This window comes from Peromyscus californicus, unplaced genomic scaffold (genome assembly GCF_007827085.1).
Source record: "Peromyscus californicus insignis strain IS unplaced genomic scaffold, ASM782708v3 Scaffold_14__1_contigs__length_90479793_seg_2, whole genome shotgun sequence".
NCBI classification, from domain to species: domain Eukaryota; kingdom Metazoa; phylum Chordata; class Mammalia; order Rodentia; family Cricetidae; genus Peromyscus; species Peromyscus californicus.
Window position 1 is genome coordinate 38,599,609 of NW_026294436.1, and position 14,081 is coordinate 38,613,689.

The 14,081-nt window shown below is 47.2% G+C and overlaps 1 protein-coding gene across 1 annotated transcript in view; it reads right to left on the reverse strand.

Annotated features, from left to right (window-relative positions):
• The window catches only part of Lamc1 (laminin subunit gamma 1), a 116,604-nt gene that overhangs the window by 11,844 nt on the left and 90,679 nt on the right, over window positions 1-14,081 (reverse strand). Inside the window, exons 14-22 of the mRNA XM_052737198.1 lie at window positions 11,719-11,964; window positions 11,109-11,262; window positions 10,499-10,641; window positions 8,692-8,870; window positions 7,731-7,887; window positions 3,560-3,765; window positions 2,825-2,904; window positions 1,082-1,219; window positions 130-274 (exon numbers count right to left, since the gene is read on the reverse strand). Coding sequence (XP_052593158.1) covers window positions 130-274; window positions 1,082-1,219; window positions 2,825-2,904; window positions 3,560-3,765; window positions 7,731-7,887; window positions 8,692-8,870; window positions 10,499-10,641; window positions 11,109-11,262; window positions 11,719-11,964 — 1,448 coding nt within the window. The remainder of the gene's footprint in view (window positions 1-129; window positions 275-1,081; window positions 1,220-2,824; window positions 2,905-3,559; window positions 3,766-7,730; window positions 7,888-8,691; window positions 8,871-10,498; window positions 10,642-11,108; window positions 11,263-11,718; window positions 11,965-14,081) is intronic.

The following is a 14,081-nucleotide window of genomic DNA, read 5'->3' on the forward strand; positions in this document are numbered from 1 at the left end:
CTGCATAATTCAAATTAAAAAATTCACCTCTACCAGTGAGTCGGCTGGAGATCTGGAAGGGAGAAGCAGGGCAAACTAGGGGGACAGGGATGTAGGTGACCTCAGGGACCAGAGTCTCTGCACGCATACCTCCAGCGCCTCGGAGTCCACAGGGGTCAGCTGGGCCACACTGGCGTAGATCTCCACAGCTCTGTCACCTGCCCTCTTGGCTTCCTCATGGACTCGGGCAGCCTGCTTCTCCAGGTCCTCAGAGATGTTCTTTGCTTGTTCATACCTAAGGAACGAATCATGTAATTCGATTAAAAAATAAACATCTTAATATTAATCAGATACAATCTAGTTAATATCCCTGGGACCACAGCTCCAAAAACCTAAAAGGAACTGCTGTACCAAAGGCTCTCAATTTGATACCAACACTTAGCTAAACATTACATTTCATTTTCTCAATTCTATTTAGCTTACCATATGTAAACAGGGCATCCCTAACCCCGAATTCCAACTCTGGGACAGTTTCAGCACTCTTACAATACCACAGGAGGAGAACGTCACACCTGATTCCAAGATTTCATGGCTGCTATCAAACTGCAGGCACACTACAAATGCCATGTAACATTTTAGGCTACGTGTACACAGACATAAATGAACTCTGTATTTAGACTTGGGTCTCACTCACAATCTCATTATACATGCAGATACACACACACACACACACACACACACACACACACACACACACACACACACACCCCTAAGTCCCAAACACTTCTGATCCCTAACCTTTCAGAGCAGAGATATTAAATGTATACATTTTATACATTCTTCCTTTAGACCCGTTTAAAGGTTGGCAGCTTGCACATTTTCCCACTCTCTCTAGCATTTCCTCTCTTCAGTCTCCATCCATGAAGTCTCGGAAGTCCACGGCTAGTCTAGCCCCATCCTCTGTGGTCAGAGCTGGAGTGCCTGCACACCCCCTGCCCTAGCCACTCCAGCATTCTGAAGTGTGATGAACCCCGTAGCACATGAGCTTACATACACCCCAGGCCCACAGCACAGGACTGGGAGCCACTTCCCAGGCACTCACTTCCTGTTGAGCTCTTCGATCTCCAATGTGGTTTGATTCTCTCCTTCCAGGGTCCTCAGGAGCAGGTTATAGGCCTCGGTCGACGTCTCATTGGCTGTCTTTGCCACTCGGACAATGTCATCAGCTTCCTGCTTATGGCTGTACATGTAGGGGGGAAAATTAAAAATAAACCATGAGTGAGATCACTCAATCAGGAAAGAAATAAAATTTAGGTAACATTTACTTTGTTATATTTCCATATACTAATATGGGCAGAGACCTAGGAATACTGGAAAGTCCCATTTGGAATTTCACAATCATTTCAGGCAGCTAAATTTACAAAAAGCATTCTGTAACCTGAGAAAAAAGGGGTATTTTCTAAGAAAATCAGTGGCACAAAACTACTGGAGCAAATGTGTGTTTTCTTAGAAAACCTGCTTTTTGGTTGGGTGTGCCCATAACCCTAGCACTGAGGCAGAGGATCAGGAGGTTCCAGGCCAGACGAGATACACAGTGAAAATGTCTCAGAACAGGTAGGGGGAGACGGAGGCAGGCAACTAACTTTAGAATGTGAGTAATTTATATATAGCACCATGTACCCAGAAACTGCGTATCTAGTCAGCAACCCAAACCCCAGGCCTGATCTTTATCATACAGTCTGCTGGCCTACACAGTTACTCCACAGTCTCTACACGGCTACTCCATAGTCTCAACACAGCCTGTCTGTTCAGACTTTCTTATTTGACCTAATAACTGGAAGAAAAAACACCACCAAATAGCAATGAACGTGTTGACTGGGACTCCAGTCAAGCAACACATCTCAGCTGGGTAACTAACAATGCTAATGAATTTTCCACTTCTAACACTTCATGTTGAACTGTGACACCCAGATGTGGCCATTCTCCTTGGCATAAGAAACTTTCCTTCTACGTTCTCGCACGAAACCCACCGGATCAGTAAATCTCCAAGACCTAGGTTTCTGGGGAGCTCCCTGTTTTCAGCTCTCTTCCTTTAGTGAGAAAATCCGGCTATAAAACCATGAATGTTCTGCAAAGCTGATTACATGGCTCACCACGTCACACTTACTCAGAATAGAAAGCAGCCTGCTGAGGTCAACATAACCTAGAACCTGTGGACGTCCACGCCACTGCTCTGGACGGTGTCCAGTGGACGTCTGCACAGACTTCCTCCTGTACTCCATCCCGCTGAGGTTACTGAGTGCTCTGCCCCGGGGCTTCACACAAAGGGGCCTGCTCTCAATGAGGCCTACATTTTAGCCATTTTGTAAAAATTGATTCCTTCTGCAATGTAAAGCCTTCTAAAGAAGTTATAATGAATTCAAAGGTGTCTAAAAGAAAAACCAACCGGGAATGAAATAAATGGTCAGTGTTCCTTGGCTTACTTCCAAATGTGCAATGAGTTAGTAAGTGTTTTCTATTGAGAACTGAAAATTAAATATTTGTTGAAAAACTAATGTAAAAATTTAAATTAATAACTTCTATTGGGTTTCTTAGAAATCTATAAATTTGAAGGCTTTACAGTTAAAAAAATCTAAAAAAGTTACAATCTGTGAAATACGTAAATATAATTTTGTTCTAAACTATTATATTCTAATACTTAAGGTAAACATTCCCCAGTGAAAGAAAAGGAGTGTGCGTAGCTGGTAACATCTCAGCGAGGGTAAACCTTCTGATGGAAAGTATCGGGGGGGGGGGGGGGGGGGGGGGGGGGGGAACAGGGCGACACCCATGTATCAGAGCTTACCGCTCTGCCAGCCTTCGGGCCTCTTCGGCCAAGAGGGTCATGTTGTTCGGTTCCCCTGCAGACTCTGGCTGAGTGATCGACTGAAGAGGAAAAAAACACTTCTCAAAAGACTGAATTGTTTCAATTCCATAAAGCAAGTAGTAGCACTCATTTTTTGTTAATTCTTATGAAAAATACTGTTTTTTCTTATTTTCAGAGATCTTCTGAGCCGCACTTTGACTGGAAATGATTTCTGTTCTGAGTGCTGCAGAACAGACAAGTCAGAGAAAGAACCTAGACATCCCTCAGTTTTTATCCAGCTCCTCTGTTTTGTGGCAATTGCTGAAACTGAACCTGAGGTGACTCTCTCAGGGCCCCAGGTTTGAACCCCTGGGCCTTGGCTGGCCTTTAGGGAGGCTATGAACCTCAGGAGGCGGGTCACTGGGACAGGCCTTCACGGGTGTAGCCTGCTCCACTTCTGCCCCATTTTTGGCTTCTAGATCTGGCTGCTATATGAGAAGCCACCACAGACTTCTGCCACCACCATCAGCTGCCCGGTGCTTTGCCCACACTGAGGAACTGAGCCAAAGAGGCCTCTCCGACTTAAGCTGTTTCTGTTCGCTTTGCCACAGCAAGCAGTAAAGCAGCTGCTTCCATGACTATGACATCGTCCTCTCCTGCTCCAGAAAGTCAGGCAGGAGGATGAAGACACACATTTGTAGCAGATCTGTCGGTGGAGCAGAATGAGTCACTCACCACATTGGCAGCAGCCATTTTTGCTTTCTCAAGCTCCCTGGAGGCAATCTCAATGAGCTGCTCTGTGCTCTCCACTCGGGTCCGTGCCTGTTCAGCCAAGATCCCGGTCTCTTCTATAGTATTCCGGATATTCTGCAGTCGGCTAATTTGGCTATGCAGACTGCTATTCACTCTCTGAAGGCGATCCATCAAATTTTGATCTACATCTGAAAGAGCATTGCGGACAGTCTGTAAGTGAGCTGAAGGGACATACCATCTTCTGTGAAGCTGGGGTCCCTTTATTATCCCCAGTAGCATCTTTTAGACACATTTCCCTAACCCTAGCAGAGGTGCTGTCTCCAGTCTACCCCAGCATGCTCTCACTGCACTGTCTGTCCCAGGTGCCCAGTCCCTTTCCATTCATCTCTGGAGCCACCATCTTACACAACAGTCAGCGAAGCACAGTCATCAAGCATGCAGATAGTTGATGAAGGAAAGTAAACCTGATCCTCATATATGACACACGCCGGACTTAACCACAACTGCATAAGATCAAAATGTTGCCAGCCCTAAAAACCTGACATAGAACTATTAAAAAGTACATTGGAAGCAGACACCAGGTGTGATCATGGGAGCTATTAATCCCAGCACTCAGGAGGCTGAGGCAGGTGGCTCTCTGTGTGTCCCAGGCCAGTCTGGTCTACATGGAGTTCCAGGACAGCCAGGGATACAAAGTAAAACCCTGACTCAAAACAAACAAAACGGACACCCTGCCAGCCAGCTGCTGGGGCACCACAAATTCAATTCTTTGTGTTTTAAACTAGGTATACTAAAAAAATAAAAAATAAACTAGATATACTTTTTGCTCCCGCCCCCCCACACCTCTGTCCTAGCACATGTATGTAATTTTCAGTTGGATCTCTCCTTCTACATTTCCTCAAATTGTACTTTACTATTCCATTCAACTTAAACATCATGCTGGGTCCTAATAAATCAAATGATAAATACAAACCTGTGCAAATATAAAGCCTGCCAATATCAAATTCTCACATGTCATAAGGTTTTATGAATATACAAAAATTCAAGTTCTATTTAAAACTGACCCGTTCTTGGAACAGAGAACAACTTAGAAGTACACCCACACATCTGCAGCCAGCCAGCCTTCAAGAAAAGTTGTTGAGAACACACACCAGGAAAAGGGCAGTCAGTTCAGTCAACAGGATGGGGAAAGCAGACCACCACACAAAGAATGGACCTTTAACTCTACCAGTGACCAACACCAACCTGAACAAACTAAACACCCGAATAGAAGGCATGAAATAATGAAATTACTGAAAGAAAACAAAAATGCTTCAAGGACTCTGGAAGGATTTCTTGGACATGACCCCCAAAACACAGGAAGGAAAAGGAAAACTAGGCACATGCACTGACATCAAACTGAAAGGCTGCAGAGCAAAGCAGACCGTCACGAGTGTGCAGAGACAACCACAGACTGGGGGAAAGTAAGCCCCAACTGTGCATCTGGTAACACTTGAGAACTTAAAAACTCATTACCCAAAAGGGAAAAAAGTTAACAATGGGCAGCACACAGAAACAGACATTTCTCAAAAGAAGACACACAAATGACACACAGGTATATGCAACAATGTTTCACACCATCAATCATCAGGAAATTCACGTCAAAACCTCAGTCAGTGTGGCTACGGTCAAAAAGCCAGGAGAACAGGGCTGGAGAGGAAGACAAACCTGCACACTGCCGTCAGGGATGGGAGTTACCCAGGCATCGTGGCAAACACTAGACCCACCTGACCCAGCAATCCCAATCCTATATACACATTCCAAGGGGGCCTCAAAGGGACGCCTGCAATCCCATCACGGAGATGCCATGCTCAGTAGCCAAGCAGTAAAAACAGTAAATGGGTCCATGCATCAAGGAATAATGAAACGGTACATAGACACGAAGAGACACAGTGCAACCGTAAGAAGGAACGAAATCCTATCATTTGCAACTGATCAACACTGAACATTATAAAGAAAGAAGGGGCTTTGAAAGCTTTCACCATGAAGAAGTAATAAATGTTTGAGGAGTAAGTATGTTTAACCTGATTTAAACTGTGCAGTGCATATATGTACCCATATCAAGACATTATTACTCTATGAATATCTATAATTTTTATGTTCAATGTATAACACTGTGTCCTGCTTAGAGGGCTCCTTCACAAGTCTTTGATAATCTAGAGAATTTTAAGAAACTATAAAAATACAAACAGCCAGGCGGTGGTGGCGCACACCTTTAATCCCAGCACTCGGGAGGCAGAGCCAGGCGGATCTCTGTGAGTTCGAGGCCAGCCTGGACTACCAAGTGAGTTCCAGGAAAGGCGCAAAGCTACACAGAGAAACCCTGTCTCGAAAAACCAAAAAAAAAAAAAAAAAAATACAAACAAGTTTATATCAGAAAAGCATCAGCCAATGCTATTAAAGTAGTTGCTAGCCTTTAGACCAGTGGTTCTCAACTTATGGGTCGCGACCCTCTTGTCAAACCTCTATCTCCAAAAATATTCATGATTCTTAAGTCACAAATACAGTTATGAAGTAGCAACAAAAATAATTGTATGGTTGGGGTCGCCACAACATGAGGAACTGTATTGAAGGGTCGCGGCATTAGGAAGGTTGAGAACCACTGCTCTAGACTCTCGGGAACCAACCGTCACACCTCATTGTCCAGTTCTCCAGAATGGCACCACAAAAGACAGACACTAACTGGTATGCTCCTGTCAATCGTCCTTCAAGTCCCAGTGTCTACCTGTTAGCCCTACCTGTGCCATATCATCTTCTTTCAAATCTGCACATCGAGCACTTTTCCACTCCAAGTGAATACTTACAGTCTCAGAAGCCAAACCATTACAAAGGCATCTTCATTCTTGGCTAGTCTGAACCTAAGCAGGAAAGGTCAGCCGGGGACTCCACAACTGAGGAACCTCAGAAGGAATTTAACGCCTGCCTACGGAGAGGATCTCAGGGCTAGGGGAAGCAACAACCCACTGTACTGCCAGCCTGCAGGTGGTGCTGGGAAGTATGGTAGAGTTTCCGGCCAGCAGATCGTCTACGCGGGCACAGGGAATATGTGGTTACTGTGGCCAGAGGACATGGCCAGTAGCTCAGCTCTACCAAGCTGTATGGAATGATAGTGCCCAGACCTGCTGCCCTTCTTTGGCCCTGGGCCTACTCCTGTATGTTGGTGGTATTGGCCCAGAGCTTTCTGTCATGCCCTGGTTAACCCAACTGGCACAACAGAATATAACCAACCCTATGCCTTAGTATATACAGCAAACAACATGTGAATTTGTTGCTTTAATAGAGCATGTTAATGGGAGACCGCATGCCAAAGTGGTTGGCAACGTGAACATTCTAAATGGGAAGGGTTGTCCATCTTCCTAGGCAGTGCTTACCACTTAAGATGATACAAAGAACCCCAAATAAACACACAGATGCACTAACATTATAATAAGCCACCGACATCAGATGTTTTTCAACTTCTAAAAAAGCCTCACAGGGAGCAAATGTGGACTCTCATAAAAAAAGGAATCAAACAAACTTGGCGAAACCCAGCTATGTCCAGTTGCTTCCTTCCCTATTTCAATAATCATACAAAATCAAAATTCTATACATTAGTGTGATACTTACATGAAGAGAAAAAGCAACATATTTAGTTTCTGACCTAAATTCTTTTTTTTTTTTTTTGGTTTTTCGAGACAGGGTTTCTCTGTGTAGCTTTGCGCCTTTCCTGGGACTCACTTGGTAGCCCAGGCTGGCCTCGAACTCACAGAGATCCGCCTGTATCTGCCTCCCGAGTGCTGGGATTAAAGGCATGCGCCACCACCGCCCGGCCTGACCTAAATTCTTAGACAGGCAGACTTCTCCATGTAACTTCAAATGAATACATATTTATATACTCAAAGTGGAACTGGTCACTGCTGCCCCATGCATGCTAATTTTTTTTTTTTTGTTTGTTTGACTAGCCTGGAATATATATAAGGAGTGCCAGGGTCAGCCTGAGCTACAGTGAGACTGTCTAAAATCAAATTTAAAAAAAAAAAAAAACTGCAAGTAGTTTAAAAACTGAGAATTTTATAAACACCATATTAATTACAAACTAGAAATGAGATGACAGTCACCAGTTTGTCATGTATACCTTTGACATCCTGAGCCTCACGAAGGAGGTCGGTAACCTCTCTCTCTGCCTCCTTCAGTCTATCCTCAAAGGCTTGGTCCGTCACCATCTCATCCCCAGTGCCGAGGTTTGCTATGAGGCTCTCTAACTCCTGGAGTTTCACTCGGTGCTCAGCAACCTAGGAAGGACGAAAAGAAAACTCAGCGGGGTGTGCTGCAGGAGGCACAGGGCGCGAGAAGTGGGGAGACTGTGCCCCTCACAGAGGCTCTACTGACAGACCCACAGCTCCGGCCTCCCCCGTGAGCATCACTTAGACCTCTGCCAGGCATCTCAACCTGACCTCCAGAACCTGTTCTCCCTGGGGATCCTGTAAACAACATCTCCAGCAACGTTAAGAAAGACCCCAAGGCCCATTCTCGGTTCTTCTTTTTACCTCCCCTGCTCTCTACCACACATATTATCTCATCCCTTCAAAGGCTTTCCCTTCATCCCATCCCGAAAGATCATTCTTCATGTGGCAGTCAGGACACTCTTAAAATACAACTGGACTTCTGTACATTTCCACTGCATGTGGGAATGATTCCTAAACTCTTCACTTACTGTCGACAAGGTCCTATATAACCGGCCACCAACGAAGTTCCTCCACAGGGCAGGGTCCAGGCAGCCTCCAGGTTCCAGGCCTTTGCCTACATTTCCTCTTCACATGGCTCCCTCCTCCTCACCCTTCAGATCTCACTTCGCAGGAGTTTCCTTACAGAGGCCTTACACAGTTTCTTACCTTTCCCTATTCTTTCAGCCACGTATCTCAGGTGCTCTCTTATGTACATACGTACGTACGTACGTACTTCTGGTCATTCCCCCTAACTAGGCTGTATTCCTCTGAGTTCACTTTTTTCTCTGGAGCCTGGAGTGTACTGAGTTTCCACTTCACGTCTGCTGAACAGATGAGACATAACGAACGAATGAACGCACTGCAGCTTACCTTATCCTTCACCAGCCGGTAACAGGCTGGGCACTCCTGGCAGCCAGGCCAGGACCGGTTGTAGAAATAGTTTTCCTCACACCGGTCACAGCGATCCCCCACAAAGCCTTCCCTGCATTCACAGCGGCCATCGTCTTTACACTGGAGCGAAAGGGAGCCTTCGTGATGACAGTCACAAGCTACAGATCGAGAAGACAATTCTCTTTAACTGGTTGTTTCTAAGTACTTGAAAAAATTCATGTATGGGATTTTAGATGGCTAAGTCCATTTAGCAGAGAAGACAGACATTTTTAGTTGTAAAGTAAACCATGCACCCTTTGGGGCACACTGTGTGTGGTGTATGTGTTCATATGTGCACACACATGTACGCATGTGCCTAGAGGCCAGAGGTCACCACTGGGTAACTATCCTCCTCTATCACTTTATGCCTTATTCTTGTTGATTTTTATGTTTTGTTTTTTTTGAGACAGGGTCTCACTGGCTGGCCTGGAACTCACTCTAGACCAGGCTGGCTTCAAACTCACAAGAGATCTGCCTGCCTTTGCTTCCCGAATGCTGGGATTAAAGGTATGCATCACTGTGCCCAGCTCTCAACAACAGGTAAGACTGGCTGGCTAATGAGCTCCAAGGATCTACGTGTCTCAGCACTGGCGTTACAGACATACGCCTCCATTTTCATATGGGTGCTGGGGATCTGAACTCAGTTCCTGTGCTCATATGGCATGGACTTTATCCACTGGGTCACCCCTCTATCCCCTTGGAGCACATTTCATGTGGCATAGTAATTACAGAATTACCAGGCATTGTGGAGAATGTGCCTCTGGGAGGTGAAGGAAGGGGGAGTGAGTGGAGCCTGGGTTCCACAGGGAAGGAAATGCGCGCGCGCACACACACACACACACACACACACACACACACACACACACACACACACACGGCTTATTAAACCAAGTAGTACTCTTTTTCATATGCTTCAGGAATTCCTCTCTAAGTTCATCTTTCCCCTGCTTCAGTTTCTCTAAGAAGTAAGAAAACCCAAATGCTAACACTTGTCTTGCATTACTTTGCAGTTTGTTTTCTCACTTTGTTCTCTGAGCTGAGTCAATGACTTATGCTACATTCCACAGGAGAAATGAAGGAATTCAGAAAACAAGAACCCAAACTCTTCTGATTTCCAGGCAAGTGTTTATGCCAAGGAGAAGCAGATGTTTATAGCCAACCAAACCAAAAAGGCCCCATGGGTAGGGAGTAACCACAGTAAGTCAACAAACACTGAACAGAACCCATCACTGTTTCCTTATCTGCAGTGATAATGCGATCAATATCAAGTCTCATCAAGCAGAGTGGGCAAGCTCAGTACTCAAAGGGAATTTTTTTTTTCCCTTAGAAAATAAGATGATGGCTGGGTGGCAGTGGTGGCACACACCTTTAATGCCAGCACTCGGGAGGCAGAGCCAGGCGGATCTCTGTGAGTTTGAGGCCAGCCTGAGCTACAGATCGAGATTCAGGACAGCCAGGGCTACACAGAGAAACCCTGTCTTGAAAAACAAAAAAAAAAACAAACCAAAAAAAAAAACCAGAAAAGAGAACAAGATGCATTAAAACACACACACACACACACACACACACACACACACACACACACACACACACACACAGTGACATCAACAAGGCACAAAGGAACCAGAAAAGGCCTTGATTTCCAGAGTTTTCTAATACGGCCACACAGAGGCCATTGGGGTTCTTTCTGCACTTAAGGCACTAACTGGCGTTGGGAGACAGTGCACTGCAAACTGCCCTGTCTTACGTTTGCAGCCTTCGGGTCCAAATCCGAAGTGGTTGGTCTCACAGCGCTCACAGTGCTGACCAGTGATGCCAGGCTGGCATTCACACTGACCAGTGCGGATGTCACACTGCCCATTGGTGGAACCCAAAGCGTGGCAGTCACACCTGAAAAGAAGCACAAGGCATTTCTAAGGTCAGAAGAGCAGACTGCAAGCAACATTCTCTATCAAAAGGCAGCGTGTTAAGGACTGTTAGGCGGAATGTTAAGTCCGACGGTTCCAGCACTTTCTGTGAGTGCTTTTCAGGGCTCTTTGTCAAGCCTCAGCTGGACCAGCAGTCTCCATTCTGAAACCCTCCCAGCACTGACCAAGATCTGGGCGGAGACCCCAGGCTGCAGCCCTGGTGCATTGGTCTCAGAAGGAACCTTACAATCTGCATTTGAAGTGTCTGACACACCAGGGCTGCCACTGTGCTGCCTCTTCTGTGCCTGAAATCCGCTCACAGGGCGCCTTTCCTATACGAGACCCTAAAAACAATTCCTGAACAACATCAAGCCAGCCACTAACTGGACGCTGAGAAACTTCTGACACAGGCAGCAGAGAGCACCTCCTCCAAAGGCTCCGAAGCCTCACCTCTCACAGCCTTGGCCACTGTGCAGGTTGTAGAAGCCAGGGTCGCAAGCACCACAGTCCCGGCCCGACACGTGAGGCAGACACTCGCACTGCCCGGTCACGGGGTTGCAGTTGCTCTGCTGCTGCGCTGTGCCGTAGGGATTGCAGGCGCAGGCTGGGATGGGAAGACAGAGAGAACAACATCAAATCACCAGAGAGACGAGAGGACAGGTTCTTCAGGCCTGTGCTGTCTAGTTCAGAAGCCGCCCAGTCACACAGAGGGTGTCTGGGTAATCTGAACAAAAACGTGCCAGCAGTTGAAACGCACACTGACTTTGCTGATGACGTGGAAAAAGAACACCTACTTTATTAAGAGTTTTTAACTAATTATTAGTCGAAGCAATAAAATGTTGGGTATATTAAATTAAACACACTATGTTAAAATGGAAATTTTCCTGTTTCTTTCACACTTTTAATGCGGTGTCTAGCCATCTTAAGTTGTGCACGTGGGTCACACTGCATTTTCACAGGCCAGTCCTGCATTTGCGCAAACTTCTGTAAGTACTGAAAGAGACACAGGATGGATTTGCACATCGGTGCGTATGGTGACCGCCTCTGGCCGGTAGCTGACCTTTGCACTTGTCTGTCGGGTTGGGAGCCAGGGGATTGCCGAAAAAGCCTTCTCTGCAGCGGTCGCAGTAAAAGCCGGCCGTGTTGTAGATGCACTTGAGACACTCCCCCGTCAGGCGGTCGCAGTTGCCAACCGCGTTGAGGTCTATGTTGTCGTTACACTGGCATGGGCGGCACAGTCGCACGGGCCCATTGCTGCCCAGAGGGTCTCCAAAGTAGCCGTCATCGCAGAGCTCACACCGCTTGCCTGGGAATGAGAGAATCCGCGGTTGCAGATGACCAACGGGTACATCCTGTCTCGGCTGACCATCAGAGACAAGTGGAGACCCGGGCTGTGGCTCTGGCCCTAGGCCAGACCAGAGGAGTGGCCTTGACACACTCCCTCAGTAGGATGGTCCCTGATCTGCCCACCCCATTTCAAATTCTCTGACAACCAAGATCACGTGTTAAGATTCTTGGTAAATGAGAGGCTCAGGGCTTACCAGCCCCTGCATTCCACGGAATAGAATATCCACACAGGCTGTGGCTGAACGTGAGAAGGACAAAGCACTACTTTTGAGGCTTTAAGTTTCCCAAACGACAGGGTGAGCAGGGTCTCTCTTAGCTCATAAAAGGCACACACTATCCCTAGTCAGAACTGTCAGCCAGCGTAAACCAGGGAGCCCTAGGAGAGAATTAGGTACCGCCCACCGTCTGCTGGGGGTTAAGGCGGAGAGAGGTTCCAGTGACCGGCAGGAAGAAGGTGGAGCCAGGCTCTCGCCACCATGTTCCCTGCTCTTCTCCATCCTTTTCCACTTCTGGTCACTGACAGCCCAAGACGGGCTCTTGCTATCTATGCAGCCACCAGGGCCCAAAGGAGACTGCCACGTCTCGAGAATTTGGTCTGTCTGTTCACTAAACAACTGTTTGTGAGCATCTGCTACGCACACCGGCACTCTTCTAGGCTGTGAGTGAGGTGGATGTGGTCTCTGCTCCCACGACACTTCTGCGGCAGTCAGGGAGGTCCAGCACAGACATGCACACAAGACTGCAAACGGGGCCAGGTACAAGAGCACTCAACCAAACAGTGACGGCCGAAGGGTCGGGGAAGGTGGAGGCCGCTTTAGATGGAGGAGACATGAGGACGAGAATTCAGACAGAGGAGTCGGCAGGAAAAGACCCACGGGAACACTGAACAAGGCCACACACGGACACAGGACCAACCAGTCCAGGTCAGACCAGGGTGGCAGGAGGAAATCTGGATTTAAACCGAAGTGCTGTAACTGGAGAGTTCTTTCTTTTACTTTACTTTGACTTGTTTATTGGTGTGCACACAGGCCACGGCATGACCACTGAGGTTAGGGGACAACTAGTGAGAACTGGCTCTCTTTCGGCTCTGTGCGATCCAGGGACTTGAACTCAGGTCCTGAGGCTTAACAGCAAGTGCTCTCCCCACCAGACTACCTTAGGCCCCGGAGAGGCCTTATGTGGCATAATCTCAGAGTGTGGTAACACACACAGTCTCAGCACCTGGGAGGCTGAACCAGGAAGATCACAAACCTGAGGTCAGCCTGGACTACATAGTAAGATGGCTCAGAAGAAAAAAAAATACTACTAAAGTGACGCAATCTGATTACATTTTCACAGGATTGTTCCGGCCCTCATGTGAAGAACCGATCTTAGGCAAGCAGGTGAATCAGGGAGACCCACGGGAGATTGAACCTCAGCTGAGAGGCCTCGGTGGCTAGAATCCAGAAGGCAGCAGTCAAGAAAGTAGAGGAGGGCTTGTTTCTAAGAAACGAAAGAAAGACTCATCAAGCCTAAGCCCAAGGATTTGGCTTCAACAGGCAGGTTGTGGTGGTAGTCTGCAGACCACAGGAAAGGGAGAGGGTTAGAACTAGGGAGAGGGTTAGAACTAGGGAAAGGGGAAGAAGTCAAACACGGATTGAGTTGAGGCTGTAGCTATGTGAATCTGGAATGAAGCAGAGGTAATGAGCACATTCAATTAGCGTGGCCCAAGGAGTTTACTGACAGGCTGTGATGCAAGGCTAGGCAGAGATGGGGAATCACAGGACCAAGTGTGACAGGCAGACTCTGTAACCTGTGCTCCAGGCTGCATGGAGGGAGCAGTTACCAGATCACAAGGTTGTAGGAGCTGTTAGGGGTCACCAGCCCCCTCAAAATGGGCCCTGGAATAAATACTCTGTCCTCCTCCTCCTCTCTGACTTCAGGTGTATCGACTCCAGAGGAGGCTGGAGCTGATGCAGTCTCATGGGTTAGGAAAAGGTGGAGAGCAGACACGGAGGGTAAAAAGAAAGTCCCCAGCCCTTCACCAGGCGGGAAGGAAAGCAACAGAGGGTTGTGGCTCAGGAGAGGGTGCCCAGG